This window comes from Phacochoerus africanus, chromosome 11, assembly GCF_016906955.1.
Source record: "Phacochoerus africanus isolate WHEZ1 chromosome 11, ROS_Pafr_v1, whole genome shotgun sequence".
In the NCBI taxonomy this organism is placed as follows: domain Eukaryota; kingdom Metazoa; phylum Chordata; class Mammalia; order Artiodactyla; family Suidae; genus Phacochoerus; species Phacochoerus africanus.
Window position 1 is genome coordinate 77792784 of NC_062554.1, and position 18325 is coordinate 77811108.

General features: G+C 40.2%; 1 protein-coding gene across 7 annotated transcripts in view; it reads right to left on the reverse strand.

Moving 5' to 3' along the window:
• The window catches only part of ICA1 (islet cell autoantigen 1), a 149391-nt gene that overhangs the window by 99622 nt on the left and 31444 nt on the right, over nt 1-18325 (reverse strand). For all 7 annotated transcript variants that reach the window (XM_047752363.1, XM_047752359.1, XM_047752364.1 and 4 more), the window contains exons 5-6: nt 12768-12891; nt 7760-7958 (exon numbers count right to left, since the gene is read on the reverse strand). In XM_047752363.1, the coding sequence (XP_047608319.1) occupies nt 7760-7958; nt 12768-12891 (323 nt within the window). The remainder of the gene's footprint in view (nt 1-7759; nt 7959-12767; nt 12892-18325) is intronic.

Consider the following 18325-nt stretch of genomic DNA (forward strand, 5'->3'; position numbering starts at 1 on the left):
GAGGCAGATGGAACAGTCTGTGGTTTTCAGAAGGGGGTAGGATGTCACAGGCATCAGCCTTCCCCCAACCCTGCAGCCAAAAGCACACTGTGATGAAACACGGAAATAATGAGTCCCTCCGAGGGAATTCCAGCTGCCGAGGCACTGAGAAGGCCATGGTTATAAGATTTCGATCTGGAACCTGATGGTTCTACTCAGTAAAATCTGTATGTTTTATATATTATCATCCATGAAATTCTAGAGACCAGGCTTGCAGATGCCATCCAAGGCATGTAAGTCTAAGGAAGAAAATCCAGACTAGCTGGCAAAAGGAGAACTATCTTGGGCTGGATCCATTCACACTTCGATAATGAACTTTTGTCCAGAGTCCACTCTGAAACTTGAGAGTTAAGCAAGCCTTTCTCTCAAACAATTAGAGAAATGCCTCAGGCAAAGATTTGATACCACTCTCAACAGAAAGAAAAAAAATCGATTTTAAGCTGACATATGAGCTTTTACAGTATTACATATGCTTATTTTTTTAAGCACAGATATTTATGATTCTTATACAAATTAGATAATATCAATTATAAATTAGTACATATAGATAATATGTTCCAAGATGATAAAATCAAAATCAAGTGACTCCCTGCTGGCATAGCCTGAGTCTCATTTTTATTCAGTGGCAGGATTAAATAAAACACTAAAAAGATACATATTATATTTGTACATTATGTATGTAGAGTTCAAAGCAGGGTCTTAAAGAGTTATTTGTATGCTAATGTTCATAGCAGCCCTGTTTACATTACTCAAGGGGTGGAAGCAACTCACATACGTCCCCTGATGACTAAACAGACAAATAAAATGTGATGCATACATGCGATAGAATACTATCCAATTTTAAAAAGAAGTGAAATTCTGCCACATGCTGCAACATGGAGGAACAGTGAAGATACTATGCTAAGTGAAATAAGCCAGGCACAAAAACACAAATGCTGCATGATTCCACTTACCTGAGGTAATCTAAAATAATCATAAATTCCTAAAAACACAACGTAGCATAACAGTTGCCAGTGCCCAGGAGAGAGGGGCATGCAGAGTGTTTGTGTAATGGGTATAGAGTGGCAGTTTTTCAAGATAAAAATAGTTCTGGAGATTTGTGGTTCAACAATATGAATATACTTAACACTACTGAACTGGCCATTTACAAGTGGTTACGATGGTACATTTTAGGATATAAAACCATCTTCAACGTGTCTTGGAGGTGCCTATAAATCAAGGGACTTGTAAACAAGGGGAATGCAAACACTTTCCTGTAATGGGGCAGAAAGTCAAATAAATATTTTGGCTTTGCAGGCCACAGTCTCTGTCGTTAATACTCATCTCTGCCATGGTATTGTGAAAGTACCCGTGGACAACAAGTAAATGAATGAGCATGGTTGTGTTAAAAATAAAAACTATAAAATTAAGTGGCTGGCCCATGGGCCACAAGTTTCTGACCCTCACAATAGTAGTAATATCTAAATAAGAGATAGATATTAACATTTCATAAATGTCAAGGGCTCCTCTACCCAAGAATTAGGAGTGAAACATTCTTTTGTTTCCAGAGCCCAAGATTAAAGCAATAGTAACAAGACCAAGCAAATTCATCAAGACTAGAACTTGCTTGTTGGAGGAAAACACAACACTGACAAAGGACACGTTAGCCCTGCTTGAGAGCATATGCACCTCTCTACTGATGAGCTTAATGATTTAGAGGAAACATAACAAAAATACTACAGCTGGAAGAGAGCTTGGCAACCACCTAGAACCTATCCTTTAGTGGATGAGAATTGCAATGGGCTTATTATCCTGATTCAAGCTGTCAGAGCTGGTGCAGGTAGGTCTGGTACTAGAGTGTAGAGCCACCCTACCTCTGAGGCTATGCCCTCTCCTCCTATTTCCAATCACTGGCAGAGGCCAGCCAGCCAGCCAGCCACCAGCTATACAAGGGTTAGCTGTTTCACGCTTTCCTAAATGGTCTTGGCTTAACCCTGACACTAATTTTTGCTCTTCACCAAGTTCAGTGGAGAAAATCAATAAAGACACACAAAGTCCCAAAGGCCTCATCTCATGAAATTCAGAAATTAAAGCAAGGGGATAATGATTTGTTCCCTTTTCCTTGTGCCGTGTGAACATGGCATGTTTTTCCTAGGTGGGGGAGAGAAAAAGCAACCCAAGTGTGGGGTTTAGCAGCTGGATTCAGCCTTCTTGGGGACCACCAAAAAACAGGCGCCCTAGTTAAACAACCAAAACAAATAACCGCCATGCGTCAAAACCCAACAAATGGAAACGGATGGTTAGGAAACAGATGCAATAGGGTGTGTTGGCTTTACAAAAGGAACTTTCACCTCATCAATGAATTCAAGCCAGTGCACAGAACTTTAATACCAGAAGAGACAGAGAGGAGGGATCAAACCCGCCCACCGCTTTCATGTATGAATTGGGCAAAGCCCTGGGTGTCAAGGTACCGCCTTCAGAGACTTAGTGTTGGTCTCCTATATGGATCCAAACCTGACATTTTTCACACTCACCCAACACAACCCCTTGGAGAGGGGGTAGGGAGTGTCTGAGACCCACCCTCAGCACTGAACAGAAGCAGAACCCCAGGTGAAGCCCAAGAGCTGGATGGCTCAGGCTAAAAGGAAGGGCCTTCATCGCAGAATGGGGATATAGCTGGGCGGTGACATTCAGGCATTATTTGTCGTCTCCAGCTCCCATGGGACCTGCCCTCAATTGCTAAGAGAGCCCGACCTCTGACAAAGACCAACGATTTCAGCAGTAATTAATGATACTGTCAAATTAATTAACCCAAGTCTTTGTCCACAGGAAAAAAAAAAAACCCTCCGATGTCAATACTGATGTTTGCTAGTCCTTGACCAAGCTCTACGGACCCAAACCTTCAGTCGACACCCAAGGACACCACTGACTGACGACCCTAAGAGCTCCCACCTATTAAGCCACCACCATTTGTTAATAAACCTTCTCATGGGTAAGGTATCCTTTGATAACATGACTTTAGTGATTTCATACTTTTCCAGACTCTAACACTCTTAAACAGAGTCAAGCCTAAGAATACCAGCGTGTATCTTTCACACTCCCTACCTTTTCGAAACCCTTTTGAATTACAGTGATGAAACGCCAGACAAATGCTGTAGGATTTCATTAAGCCATTTAATAAATGGGCCTCATTAAAGCACCAGTTCCCATGTCCTTGTCTATAAGGACTCCAACTAATGCAAATGCCCGGCTATATGTTTCCATATTATCTCTTTAGAGGATTCAGGATGATTTTCTTACACCTAGCACAGCTTTTATTCCATTTAGAATAATTACCCTCTATCCCATTTCTGACTCTCAAGAAAAACAAGACACTTAATTGACCACAGGAGGACTCTCTCAAGGGCGTGAGGCTGCAAAAGCTCTTCAGTGAGCTCACAGCTTAAGCTGATGTAATCTGCTACAAGAAGCCGGCTCTATTTTTAAGTTAGACCCTTTTACTGTGCCTTCAAAGGGTACATACATCACACGTTGTAACTGCTCATAAAATACTTTGTGGCCTCGTTGTCTCCTGTCCATTTCCCTCCTGGGGTGAATCGCACTGTCAGGAGGACTTCCAACTGCAATAACAGCCCAGCCCAGCCCATTTAAAAGCATCCACCATTCCTATTATCTAGCCTTTAGGAGAATGGCTACATGTGGCCCCACTGTCCAGGTGTCTCGTTTACCACGGTAATTTTGACAAGGAACAGATGATGAGCAGGGGCCTTCTCGAGGGCTGGGATCAAGCTTTTCCACCTCTTTGTATTTCCATCCCCACAGATAGGCCCTTAATAAATGCTTATTAACGCTGCTGCCGAGAGAGCTCTGTCATCGGGTCCGTGTGCTCACAGGGTGCCAGAATGAAAACAGATTGTTTGCTTTGTTTAACTTTTTCATTCATCATTTCAGTCATGCTCGCTGCTTGTTATTAAAAAAAAAGTTACTTAGCATTTTGAAAACACCAAGAAAAAAAGCCTTGGTTGGAAGTTAAAGTACACTTGTTCTTGCTATTTATTTATACATATTCTGCTCACTTCTGAAAAGAATGAAGAGCTCTATAATTAATGTGGTGCTGTTGAGAGTCTGATGAAGGTTAGAACAGGACATTTCTCCCTGGTCGGCTTCTTTCTCTCTTCCTTGGGCACCCTGTCTCATGTGCAGCTCAGGCTTGGGCCCTTCCCACCCTTCCGCACACTGAAATCTGAGCGAGCTTGTATTGCTGGTAAAAATACAAGATGGACAGAGCCCCTCCCCTTCTCCACACGACTTATTCCCCTCGGCTCTCAGGGACGATGTCCCTTCAGCTGGGGCCTGATTACCAGCACCGATCACATCCCACATCATCCACTTTGCCTTTCATGCTCTGTTTGTAGGGAAATAAAAGGACCTAAATTGTCCTGTTTGCTTTCACCTAAAGGCCTTTGTGTATGTTGCTTCCCCAGACTGCAACTCTGCTGGCCCCCCTCCTTCCACCCAGCTCCTTCCCTCTCATCCTTCCTAGTTTGGATGCCATTCCCTCCAGGAAGCCCTCCCTGATGTTCCTGTAGCACCAGGTGCGACCTCAGACAATGGTTCACCTGACCTCATCATGTTTTCTTGCTCTGACCCCAGGAGACTCCTGTGACAGGAGGGCACCTCTAAATCCCCTGCACTCAGCCTGGCACAAGGTGGGTGTCAATGTCATTTGCTGGATGAATGAATAGGTGAAGGAGTGGACACCTAAGACTGGGACCAGGGGGATCACACTTGTAGATATGGATTCCAAGTTTGTTTCCTCAGAAAGACTGAACTCAGGAGTTCCCATTGTGGCTCAGCAGAAATGAATCTGACTAGCATCCATGAGGAAGCAGGTTCGATCCCTGGCCTCGCTCAGTGGGTTAAGGATCCGATGTTGCCAAGAGCTATGGTGTAGGATCCCACATTGCTGTGGCTGCGGCATAGGCCAGCAGCTGCAGCTCCGATTCAACCCCTAGCCTGGGAACCTCCATATGCCTCAGGTGTGGCCCTAAAAAGACAAAAAAAAAAGGGGGGGGGAAAGAAAGACTGAACGACTGAACTCATAGAACAGAATTTAGAGCAAGACACCACTTTATCTCAGGATTCATCCATCAGGATATGAAGGAAGCAGTTGGTTGGAGGAGACTACATCCCCCTCCCACAGTGACTCCCGAGGAACTACCCACAGCTGGACCACTCTCCCAGAGGACTTGGAAATGCATTTCAGTAACACTTTCCTGAGAGAGAAATGGAGACTCTGTTTACAATGGTGCCCCACTGGGGGAAAAAAACAGAAGCTTGCTCAAAGATTCACATTATGAACTCCAAGTGAATAGCAAACTCTGCAATTTAAATTCATTCCAAAGAGGGCAGCAAGACACAAATTAATAATGCTACTTCTTACATACAAAACCATAGATATCAATTCCCAATTCCCTAAACCTCAACAGGTCTGTTGCATATGGGAGGAAAGCTCTATAGGTATGAGAAGGCATGGGTCTGGCACTAAAATGCCATGGCTGGAATCTGGTCAATTTGACATGGGTGCTAATTTGGGCCAGGTGCTGGACTGGTTCTGGGGTGCTAGGAGTGAAGAGAACTAACCTGGTCCCTATCCTCATAGAGAGTTGAGCCTAATCGAATATACACTTGAATACAGTCTTCTATAAAAAAAAAAAAATTCTTTCCCTAAATTCCAAGTACACCATGTTCAGCTATTAAATTAAATACAGCACACATGGGATTGTGGAGCAAGGCACTGCTTCAGCTGCTTCTGCATGGCAAAGGATTTTTTTAAAAAACCATATTTTCCAAAATCAAAGGATTGATGACACTACAGACTGGGTAATGTTTCAACATTCAAGCCAAATGACGAAGGACTTGGTTTATTTCATCTGTCCACAGCTAGTAACCACCCTTCAAAACAAAACCAAATAAACACAATTTCACGTGAAAGTCTCCCGCCTTCCAGAATAATTTTATGTTTACTTTTATTACCTGGCACATAGAAGGTGCTCAAGAAATGTCTGTTGAATGAAAGTCACAGGAGAGTTGTTACTATGAAAACACCGTTGTCAATTTTAGGTATGTCTTTTAACTCCCTGTTTCTTTTCTCTTACAGAAAAAATTATGCATATTTTCTAGGACTCTGACTTCCATTTCCCTGTCTGATTCTGTGCCAGTTACGTAACACAGGTATCATTTTCCTCACCTGTAAAATAAAATCTGTGTCTTGGTTATTGTGAGACTTAGAGAAGATAGTGGATGTAGAGTGACTGGTATTACAACCTGCAGATAAATGTTGAGTTTTTGGTTCCTTTCCCCTTTTCTAACCTCTCCACTCCATCCTTCTCCAATCCCTAAGGAAAGTGTCAAAGACAAACCAAGTTACTGGCTCAATTAGAAATGTGGCATGGACTCACCACCATCTAGCTGTCCACCTTTGAAAATTTTATCTACTAATTCGGGGTCTTGGTTTTCTCCTTTATAGAATGAGTGAGTTTCACCAGCCCATCTGTAGGGGATTTTTCAGTATTGATTTTCCATGAGCTCAGAAACCTGCCTTAGTGAGGAGTCCCTGCTGCTAACACACTAACATCATCTATGATCAGAAGGAAAATGGACTCTGAGTCCCTTCATACAGATGGATCCTAAATTACAAGCCAAAGTAAAACTTGACTTCGAAAGAATTTGTATCAATCTAATACCTGGGTTGAAAATTGGTGGCCCTATTCTTAAGCAACACAAGGTCCTTCCTTTCCCCCACCCCACACATCTAACCTGCATACCAGCAAGGTTTCCTATGCACAGCTCTGCAAATGATGTACTTAAGAAATCTAGGGATTTTAAGCAATATCACAATTACAAATGGATAATGTGAAATGCATAAGACAATTGACACAATATGTCAAACTTAACATGTGCCTGATTTTTTTTGTCTTTCATACTCTGAAATATATCCAAATCAACCAAACAAAGACCTACCAAGATTGTACACAACAAAAATCTCTCTGCATTTTCATAAATACTCAGTGTATGGCTGCCACCTAGTGGTGCAATATATCATTGTATGACCAAATTTCCAAAGGGCCAGATTCACACAAGACACTTAAAAAAACCAACAAAACATTGTTCCTCTGGTCATTTCAGGAAAATTTAAGAGCATATCCATCTTCTCAGCTATCTATTTGTCTCATACAAATATCCAAAGGGTCTACTGCAGATGGAGTCATTGCTACATTATTTTAATCTTCCCTCTAAACCTCACTGCTTCTGAACCATTTCACAAAACAAAGGAACATTATTATTCCATTAATTTTAATATTCATTAGCAATTAAAAAAGATTTCCCCAATAGTCTGTTCTCGCCTTCCAGTTTCATTTGATCTAATCTTGATTTTTAGTTATGCATGAAAAAGCATTTAAAAGTGACAGCCTTACCAAAAGTGCACATTATATGAAAATCTGACTTCAATTAAAACCAGTTGCTAAATCCCAGCAATTTCCAGCTGTCTCTTCTATCATATCCTTAGAGAATTATATATCACATTAATTGGTATTCTGTCACATAAAAAGACACTACCGATGATTAATTGCATCCTTGGTACTTTTGAGTTAATGTCTTCTTCACTAGAGGGATTCAAATCACACCTCATTACCTTCTAGCAGGTACCACTTTGGGTAACCACCACAAAATCTCCTACCTTCCTGAACTTCTCCATTTGCTTGTAGAGGTCTGGATCAAGCTCCTGTGACACATCCTTCATCCACAGCAATGCCCCTCTGTATTCAGTCCGGCATTGCTCCATGCGGTTCACTGTCAGCCAAGTGTCTGAGATGGCCCGATGCCGAAAAGTCTCCACTTCTTGGTGAAAGCGACACAAAGGATTTCGCAAGGCCAATCTAGACAAGAGGGTAAAGCCACAATCTTGAAACTAAGAGGGCCAGCAATTTGAATCCTTGACAGTTTACCAGGCTTAACCTCGTGAGCCTAGAACAGTGACTGAAACATAGTTACTGCAGAAATTTTTGCTGAATTTTAATTGAAATGTATGTGAACTGATGAGCCAGCAAGAAATGATTATCCATGTGCTGACTGTTTAGACGACTGTTACTTAACTGTACCACTGGGGAGTCTCAGTCTTGTTGGGGATGGTCTCACGCCTGGGCAGAGTACTTGTTTAAAGCTAGACCCGACCTTGTGTTCATGGAGAAAGATCAAGGCATGGCCATTTCCCATTTCTATTTTTGGCCACTCCCTGCCTTCTGCGCTCTGTAGCCTGGTCCTTTGAGAAGTGGATGTGTGTAGGATTAGGGTCCCCCTGGCTAAGCCATTCTGGATTACGCTCTGAAGGCCAAGGCACCTGCTGCTTGTTCCAATAGTCACAGAGAATGAAGCACAAACAGCAGTATCTTTAAATGTTCTAGGAAGATGGAGAACATTTACTGAGGGTCTACTCTGTTAGGCAATATCAGAGAGGTTATGCGATTTCTTATTTTAAAAAAAACTTAAGGATAATACACCAGAAATGAATGTATATTATACAATGAAGTGGGTGTAAAATCATTATAACATTGGTCATGGCACACCATCATTTACTGAGCAAAAAATCTTTGATGCATATCAACCTTTGGATAAAATATTTATTGTATTGGGGGGAGACGGGGTACTGCTTCTTCCATCTTCCTACCTAAATGAGTCATGTCAGATGTATTATACTCTTCAAACACAGGTGTCTCCATGAGGTTGAGGGGCATAGGTTCAAAAAAATTTAAAGGTTAATATTTACATTTCAATTTACATGCAAACTTGTTAAAGTGAAGGGAACAATGGTGTCAATGAGCTGGTGTCAGCTCTTGGTAGTACCATCAATGTGTGCCTTGCCTTATATGCAGAGAACATGCTAAGAGTACAAATAGGGCAATATACTGCTTAAAAGTCCTTTTTACTATGTTCTCTGGTTTTCCTCTTGTCTGTAAAGCATTGTTTTTAAATATTTAGCACTTCTCTAAAAATAGCTTGCTCATGTCATCCTACCTAGATATTGCTGGCTGTTTTCAATGACATATTGTTGTGCCATAAAGTAAGCTTGTGTTTTATCACCATTAAATTGGATTAAATTTAATACTCACTTTGCATCACACTGAATGGGCTGTTGTAGCAATGATTACCCAATAATTCAGTAAAACAAATGCTGGTGGAGAAGGTTTATAAAATTGGAGAATTCTATTTAAGGAAAGAGTCCTCAGCTGTCCCCCTAAGGATCCTGTTCATTTCTGGTCCCCTTTGTCTCTTCCTTTAGAGTTTGCCAATTTCCCTAAATTGGCTGAAACAGAGTTTTGTGAATACAATATTCTTTGTTGTAAAGTTAGAAACCTTTGAAGGTGTAATGACATGGTGATAGATGTTAAGATCTTGAATAAAAGACAAAGGCATATAAAGTCACCTCACTTTTGTCTGTAATTTGTTTTATATAAAATCAGAAAAGTGAAAACCCACTCACTTGTGATACCAGAGATTGAGTCTACACCAAGAAAAACATTTAATAACCACAAACATCAAGCTTCAGTGAAAGACTGGCCCAAGTTTTCATTCATTAAAATCTACCTGATGGGAACACTAATAAAGTGCCTAAAGGTCTAGTCCAAAAACATGTATTCTTTAGTAGGAAAAGGTAGAAATGACATAGGTACTGGGCAGAGGGCTAGGGTTAAATGTATTATTCCAGATAATGGAATGCATTGCTATGGATTTTTTTTTTAAAGAATTACATGGACATAAAAATGTTAGGATTAATTGAATGAAAAATCAATTTATTAAATAATCAGTATGCAATATTATATAAAAACTGGTCATTTGAAGTAACATGGATGGAACTAGAGACTCTCATATTAAGTGAAGTCAGAAAGACAAATACCATATGGTATCACTTATATCTGGAATCTAATATACAGCACAAATGAACCTTTCCACAGAAAAGAAACTCATGGACTTGGAGAACAGACTTGTGGTTGCCAATGGGGAGGGGAAGGAAGTGGATGGACCGGGAGCTTGGGGTTAATAGATGTAAACCATTGCATTTGGAGTGGGTAAGAAATGAGATCTTGCTGTATAGCAGAGGGAACTGTATCTAGTCTCTTATGATGGAACATGATGGAGGATAATGTGAGGAAAAGAATATACATATATATGTATATAGAGATACATGTTATATATATATATATATATGACTGGGTCACTTTGCTGTATAGTAGAAATGACAGGGCACTGTAAATCAACTATAATGAATAAATAAAAATCATAAAAAATGTAAGATACTATTTATATTAAAATATATTCTGGCAAATTCAAACTATGTCCATTTGAGGTTTGAGAACTCAACTTTATGAGAGTTTGTCATAATTTTCCTTACTTCCCTCATGTGTAGAGGACCCAGGGATCAGCTGAGTACCATGAAATCAGGGTCATCTTGCAGGAAGCCACCTTCCAAATTGCAACACTCTCTGAGCTGCATTAATTTATGGATACAGAGTGGTTTGCTGGGTTATAATAGTGATACTCTCATGTATCATTTGTATTGTTTTGGTTGATTTCTTTTACTGTTTTTGTCTGTCTCCAAAGGTTAGACTACATAAACTTAAGGTACCATACACTCTGTGAGATAATTTGGTACTTAACTATGAAAGCATAGAACGGGATAGCCACATTATAAAATAATGATATGACCAGTAATGATAACTCTGATGGTGACTGAATTTAGGGATTTGGCTTATTTCCCATAAATGGATGTTAATTTTGGCATGAAGGAATGTACAAGAATTTTTCCCACTGAAATTAGTGATATTATATGTTTAAAAATATGATAATTTATAAAAGACTTTTCCAAATCAAGAATCCTTTTAAGACTAGGGAAAGCATATATGCATGGAAAGTATCTATCAAGGGGTTAAAGCGGGTCAGTCTCTGTTAGTAAAAGTTGATCTGTTTTTTAATTTTCTCCTTTTGGTTTGTTCTTGTTTTAAATTTTTTTGAGAATGAGTATGTTTAATTTTACAAGGAAAACAGTTACAAACAAGATTAAAATGTGCAATTCAGTGTTGCTCAGCCATAATAAAGAATGAAGCAGTGCCATCTGCAGCAACATGGATGGACCTAGAGATGATCGTACTGAGTGAAGTAAGTCAGAAAGACAAATACCATATGATATCACTTACATGTGGAATCAAAAATACAACACAAATGAACCTACCTATGAAACAGAAACAAATTCATAGACAGGGAGAACAGACTTGTGGTTGCCAAGGGGAGAGGGTGGTGGGAATGAGATGGAGTGGGGGTCTGGGATTATCAGATGCCAACTATTATACAGAGGGAGGATAAACAAGGTCCTAATGTATCGAAGGACAATATTCACACAGAGAACTATATTCAATACCCTGTGATAAAGCATTCATGGAAAAGAATATGAAAAAGAATATATGTGTAACTGAGACATTTGCTGTACAGCAGAAATTAACACAACAGTGTAAATCAACTACATACTTCGACAACATTTTCTAAGGGTGTAATTCAAGATTGTAAACAAAAACTTTTCTTGAAAAACTGGAGTAGGGAATTATTGGAAATAATTGCATTCGACTATGAAACTTGGTATTATCCACAAAATCAGGGTCTAAACATCATCAGAAAGAACCAAAATCCCCAGGAGAGGGACCACTGAAAAATGGACATAATTGGTCTCATTTTTCTATCCCATCTTTCTTGGGTTTTCATAGGAACACCTGTATAACAGGCAGATGGCCTACTCTTGGCCCACAAGGAAAGAAAGCAGAAATTAACAGAAGAAAATATTGAACAATTCGAATAAGAGAAATTTTTGTAGCTTGAATATTTTTGGAAGCTACCTACAAGCCTTCTTTAGGTATAATCCTGACTAATATGAGCGAGTGACGTTTGGTGGGGGGCTTGTTATTTACAGCAGAAGGAGGAAAAAGAGAGTGTCACCTTCTCAGACATAAAACACGACTAGATGCAGTGGCTCCTGTTTATACATCGACCATAAATATGAGGTATGGTAGTGTTAAAAAAAAAAAAAAAACCCACTGATCTATTACAACGTTCTCTGCACCAGAGCTTCTCAAACTTGAATGTGCATTGAAAAGAACTGGGGACCCAATGAAACACAGATTGGGCTTCAGCAGTTCTGGGATGAGGCCTAGAGTCTGCATATTCAACAAGGTCCTAAGTGAGGCTGCTGATGCTGCTGGTCCAGGATCTGAGCAGAACAGGGGCGAGTATCTTGAACATCATCTCTCTAAAGCTAACTGGCCCCCAGAAAGCAGACAGGGAACCTTTCCGCCTGGTCTCATTAGGCTCCTGCTTTAATCAGCTGCTGGAAGGGGACCAAACTGCTTGCTATGAGTAATACTTAAGGTCAAATACAAGCCTAGGATAGTATTCACAGTGATTGGCGTGTAACTATAGACCAGAAGAAATATGAAAACATTTAAAAAATTAATAGGGAAGGAAAAAGATTATATGTGTTATCTTAATCAAGAGTTAAGTACAAACAGACTAACAACTGTGAAAGGCATAGCTCTTCAATCTCAGGCAAGAGCCTTCTGAAGACCATGGGGAGGTCCTCCTTCATGAGCGAGTTGCCTGATTCTCAGCAGACCTCCCCCAGTTGAACCCCAGTGAAGGACACACACCTTTGCTGGGAAGAAAAGCAGAGGGCCTTTCCTGTTGCTTGCATCATTTTCCCTGCTCTGGTTTTATCTTGGAAGCCTTGGGATCGGAGGAATTTTCCCAGTTCGTTTTCTTCCTGAGACAAGACTGATGAAGAGAAAACCAAAAGGAGCTGTGAACAATGAGCATTTTTATTACAGAGAGGAGGGAGACAAATCACAAGGTCCCCTCTCTTCTAGCGGCAAAGATGAGACGAAATTAAATCCAAGTGGCAGGTTACAAGGTAAGCCCCCCTACCCCCCCACCGCTTTTCACTTTCATGCTGTCCTTCCATTTACGAAATGAGAGATCCAATTCACTTGAGTGCATCTGTCAGTGCGTTGGGTGCCCTGTAATCAGAACCAGAAAATGACCTCTGTACTGAAAAGCGAGCCGATAATGTGCTGCTTTGAGCTGAAATTAAAAAGTTGGGTTTGTCAAGTATGGCTGTGGGAATCTCTTGTGGCCGTCTTTAACATGGGGCCAGTTTCTTCCTGCTGTTCCCTCTGGCTGACTTTTTGATCTCTGCTTTCTGAGTTACAGTCCTCTGGATTGTAAAGCAATTAAAATATGTTACCTGTGGCCTAGGTTTTTGGCTGGAGGAGGAGGGGGCAGTAATTGAGGATATGTAGGTAATCAAGTTGATGATTTGGTTGGTACTTTTTTTTTTAAATGGGCAGCTGGAACCCAATCTGAATTGGTTATGCCTAATCTTGACCTTTTTCTTTTTCTTTTTTTTCTTGAAGTACAACTGACATACACATACAACACTATTAGTTTCAGATGTTCAACAGGATGATTCAATAGTTTTATATATTTGGCTTTTGGGGGGCTTTATTTTTAAAGACAACCTCAGAGGGCACTCGGTGAGAAAGTGATGGCTACAAGCTCTCTAGAGATGGATTTGGCAGTAAATATTAAAAACTCAGAATTGTATATGTCTTTTGACATTGCACTTCTGTTAGGAGCACATCCTGAGAAAGTAGTAAAATAGGCACAAGGATGTCTATATAAATACAATCACGGAGTTATTTATAAGAGCAAAATACTCCCTTTCCCTACCTTGGGAGTTGATTTAATCAATGTGGTGCATCCACACAATGGACATGCAGGGTGTTCTGCAGCCACTGGTCACAATGCACATCCACCAATAGCCGAGCCACTGGCCAGCAGTGACACCGAGCTTCCTAAAATTTTTCTGTAAATACAACCTTTGCTGGGGACATACTTTGAATACCACTCTTATTTCACATTTCTGCATTGATGCACTTACCAATCCCTGATCTCTAAAAATGCTTTTTAAATGCACCAGAATTGTCCGTTTTCATGAACAATCGACTTCTTTCAGCACACACCCTATTCCTGACACAACTTCCCCAGCAATAGCTGTAAAACGCTAGCTGGGAACCAGGAATCCAAAGGTGAAGGTTAAAGCTGCTCTGCTTCCTTATTTGTGACTGTAATTCATGCTCAACATTGCATGGAGAAGAGGCTTTTAGATCCATTCTTCTTGAGGGTCAATAACTACCCTCCTTCCTCTTCTGTCTCTTAAAATCAAGTTCACTGGTCAAAGTCTAGTTCAAAAGCTACTTCTGTGAGGCAGTTGATCCCTCTTTCTTTGTGAAAGCAGCACCCTCTCGGCACCCAGAACTGGAGTGTTCACGGGCAGGCGTGTGTCTACCTCTCCCTGGAGAATCCAAGCTTACTCAGGAGAGGGACGGCATCCGAACTGCAGATTTGCAAGGCTGACCATAAAGTCTTATTAGGCCATAAGTTAAATGACTGTGAAATTGAATTAACTATAATTTTGGCCTTATTATCCCTGTGTATTTTACTTCACTTTAACTGGATTTTTGTTTGTTTTTGTTTTTTGCTGTGTTTGCCATGGTTCTAGGAAGTTTTTAAAAATTCCTGTAAGTATAAGAAGTTTTTTTTTTTTTTTTAATACCTTCCATTCTTCCTTCTTTCCACTTACTAATATGGGATGCATTTGACTGCACAATGAGAAACAATTTCATGTTTTTGTTTGTAATAATGTGAGGCTACTGTCACCTGTTTTATCTTGAAAGCTCAAGTCACATACAAATGAACATGTGAGCTTAAGCCTAGGAGGAAACCAATTCATGGTACCTGGATGACTATGAGGGTGGAGAAAGGTACCTGTTCTTAAATAAACCTAAGCAGATTGAAGCATTTAAGAGTTCATTTTTGGTTATTTTACACACTTGAGGATTAAACCTGGGGAGGAAGACAGGTTTCATTTTAAGGACTGAGCTCAGATTAATGGGCAGTGCTGCTCAGGGGTGGTGGCAAAAGTTTGAGCTGCATGAGGCTTCACATTGGATGACTTAGTGATGACTGTGTCATTTTCCAAGGGATGTTAGTTCCTTAATTTTAATTTTAAAATTCAAATGCTGAAATAAATGTATAGAAGTTTAAAATGCAGATGCCACATGGGTATCAGATAACTGAAGTGTTTCTATTTTTAAGGTTTCACTTACCTGTGACTTAAGTCAGAGATAAATACAAATTTATTCATATTTAATTGCTGATTGGATTTCCAGATGTGCACTGAAAAGGCAACTAAAGAAGTGTAAAGCCAATTAGCTTGGCAGCTTTAATTCACTTAGTGCAGATTTATGGATGATCTACTATGTACTAGGCACTGTTCTTGCCACTGTGAATAAAGAGGTGAACAAGACACATAAGGACCCTGCTCTGATGTGCCTATGTTCAAGGGACAGGAGACGGAAAACAAAAAGTACAAAGCTCAAAACACACTCAAAACACTGAAAGAAAAATACCAGGCAAGGAGTTCCTATTATGGCTCAGCGGGTTAAGAACACGCATAGTGCCTGTGAGGATGCAGGTTGGATCCCTGGCCTTTCTCAGTGGGTGAAGGATGGAGTGTTGCTGTGAGCTGTGATGTAGGTCACAGATGTGGCTCAGATCTGGTGTTGCTGTGGCTGTGGCATAAGCCCGCAGGTGCAGCTCTGATTCAGTCCCTAGCTTGGGAACTTCCATATGCTGCAGGTGCAGATGTAAAAAGTAAAAAAGAAAAAGAAAAAAAAATTTTTTTTAAAGAAAAATACCAAACAAGAGAGGGGGCTGGGTGGCTAGGGAGGGCATCTCTCAGCAGGTGACCATTATGCTGAGCTCTGAAGGACAAGGTGCCATGACAGAAGCAATGAAGGCAGAGACATCCCAGATGGAGGAGACAGTAAAGGCAAAAGAGTCACATGATGTGTAAGAGCAAAAGAGGCTGGCCTGAGTGGGGTTGTTTAGGAACTTGTTAGCCATGGTAGAGAAGCATACATCTTACTTTAAGTTTTATCAGAGACTTTTCAGCAAAGGAACAATATGATCCAATGTACATTAAAAAAAAAAACCTTTAGTTTGAAATCATTTCAGGCTAATAGAAATACTGTAAGTAGGATACAGTGCCCCTGTGTATTCTTCTTCAGCTTCCCCTAATCTTAGCATCTTACATAACCCTGGTACCATGATCAGAACAAGGAAAACAGCATTGGTACAATACTACTCTCTGAAGCACAATCTTATGTGAATTTTCCTAGTGTTCCCATTACTGTTCTTTTTCTGTTCCAGGATGCCCCACTACATTGAGTTGTCAAGTCCCTGTGGTCTCCTTCAATCTGTGACAATTCCTCAGTCTTTGTCCTTTTGACTTTGATGTTCTTTAAGGGTATTGGTCAGGTATTCTGTGCACTGTCCAGCAATTCGGGTGTGTCTGCTTTCTCACAATTAGACTGGGGTTGCAGACAGACTTGGGGGGAGGAAACCACGGAGGTGGACTGCCCTCCCTAGTGCATAATATCAGGGATACATGAGATTAACACACATTATTATTATGTTAACCTCCATCATTTGGTTCAGGTCTTGTCTATTGAGTTTTGCCAGTGTAAAAACTATGGTATTTTTCCTTTTGTAATTATTAAAAAATCTTGGGAGTAGATGCAGAAGACTATGCAAATATCCAGTTTCTCCTCAAACTTACACTAAAACATCTTTCTGTGAATCTTGCCTGCCACAGATCTTACTGTGGCGTTTGCCTAATGGTGATTTTGTGGTTCCCTGATTCTTTCTATATTTATTAATTGGAATTACTTCATAAGGAAGAGCTGTCTCTTCTCCCTCATTTGTTTGTTTATTTCCATACAGACTTAATGGACATTTGTTTTACTTCATGGATTGTAACTTTTTTTTTTTTTTTTTTGTCTTTTAAGGGCTGCACCCACAGCATATGGAAGTTCCCAGGTTAGGGGTTAAATCAGAGCTGCAGCTGCCAGTCTATGCCACAGCCACAACAATGCTGTAGGATCCAAGACACGTCTGAAACCTATACCATAACTCATGGCAACACTGGATCCTTAACCCATTGAACGAGGCCAGGGATCAAACCTGCGTCCTCAAGGATACTAGTTGGGTTTGTTACTAATGAGCCATGATGGGAACTCCTCATCGATTATAACTTAATACTAGCACTTATTTATTTGGTTGCTCAAATTGTCCCAGCTTTGACCATTTGGCACTATGGGAGATTGCTGATTGCTCTCTGATTGCAGTATAGACAATGGGGTGGAGGCAGTGAGGTTAGTGGGGAAGCTGACGTGCCTCAATGAAGGCAGTGGCTGTAAAGGGGAAAGAAAGGAGAATCTGAAAGCAAATTAGTTGACGAAATAGACCAGCATTTGACACACACTGGATGTGGAACAGAGAAATGGGGTAGGTGTGTCATATATCTTGATTTTCTCAGAGCTCATTACTATGGAGTTACAGCCCTGGAGAAAACCTTAGTAAGTAGTAACATAAAAAATTTACAAAATTCTGCGTCTAAGCCCTAGGATTTTGTACTTCTCCCAAATAGTCTTCATAAAAGATTACTAATAAAGGAAAATAACAGATTGTTAATTTATGATTTCTGGAAAGGCGTTTGGCAGTAGTGAAAAAGAGACAAACTTCTCATAGTTTAGTCTCAGAAATATAGAAACTGCACTCTTAAGTGATCTAAAAATGGAAACTTTAAAACATGCTAGCATACAACTTGATATTTAGCATTTCGGAGGTAATTTTGTTGATAATGATTTTAAGATGGGATGACCATAGGAAAATCTTGTCCCTTAAATAACCTGATATGCAACATAAAAAATATTCATAAAAGAGTGCTTGCCAACAAAATATAGTCAATGAATTAACTGTAGTGCCTTCTCTCACCACTTGGTTATTTTAAGAGAAACAAAAGTGGATATGAGACTCCAGGCAATCAAATAGAAACAACTCCAAATTTTAAAATCCTAAGATATAAAACTGAAAAAACTTTTTTATAACTTGGAAAATAATTGGAGATACTTATTCATAGTAGACTCAATGCAAAATTCTTCTGTTATGGTACTTTCAATCAAAGGTAAACAGGTAGTTACCACCGTGGCTCAGTGAAAATGAACCTGACTAGCATCCATGAGGACGCAGGTTTGATCCCTGGTCTTGCTTAGTAGGTTAAGGATCTGGTGTTGCCATGAGCTGT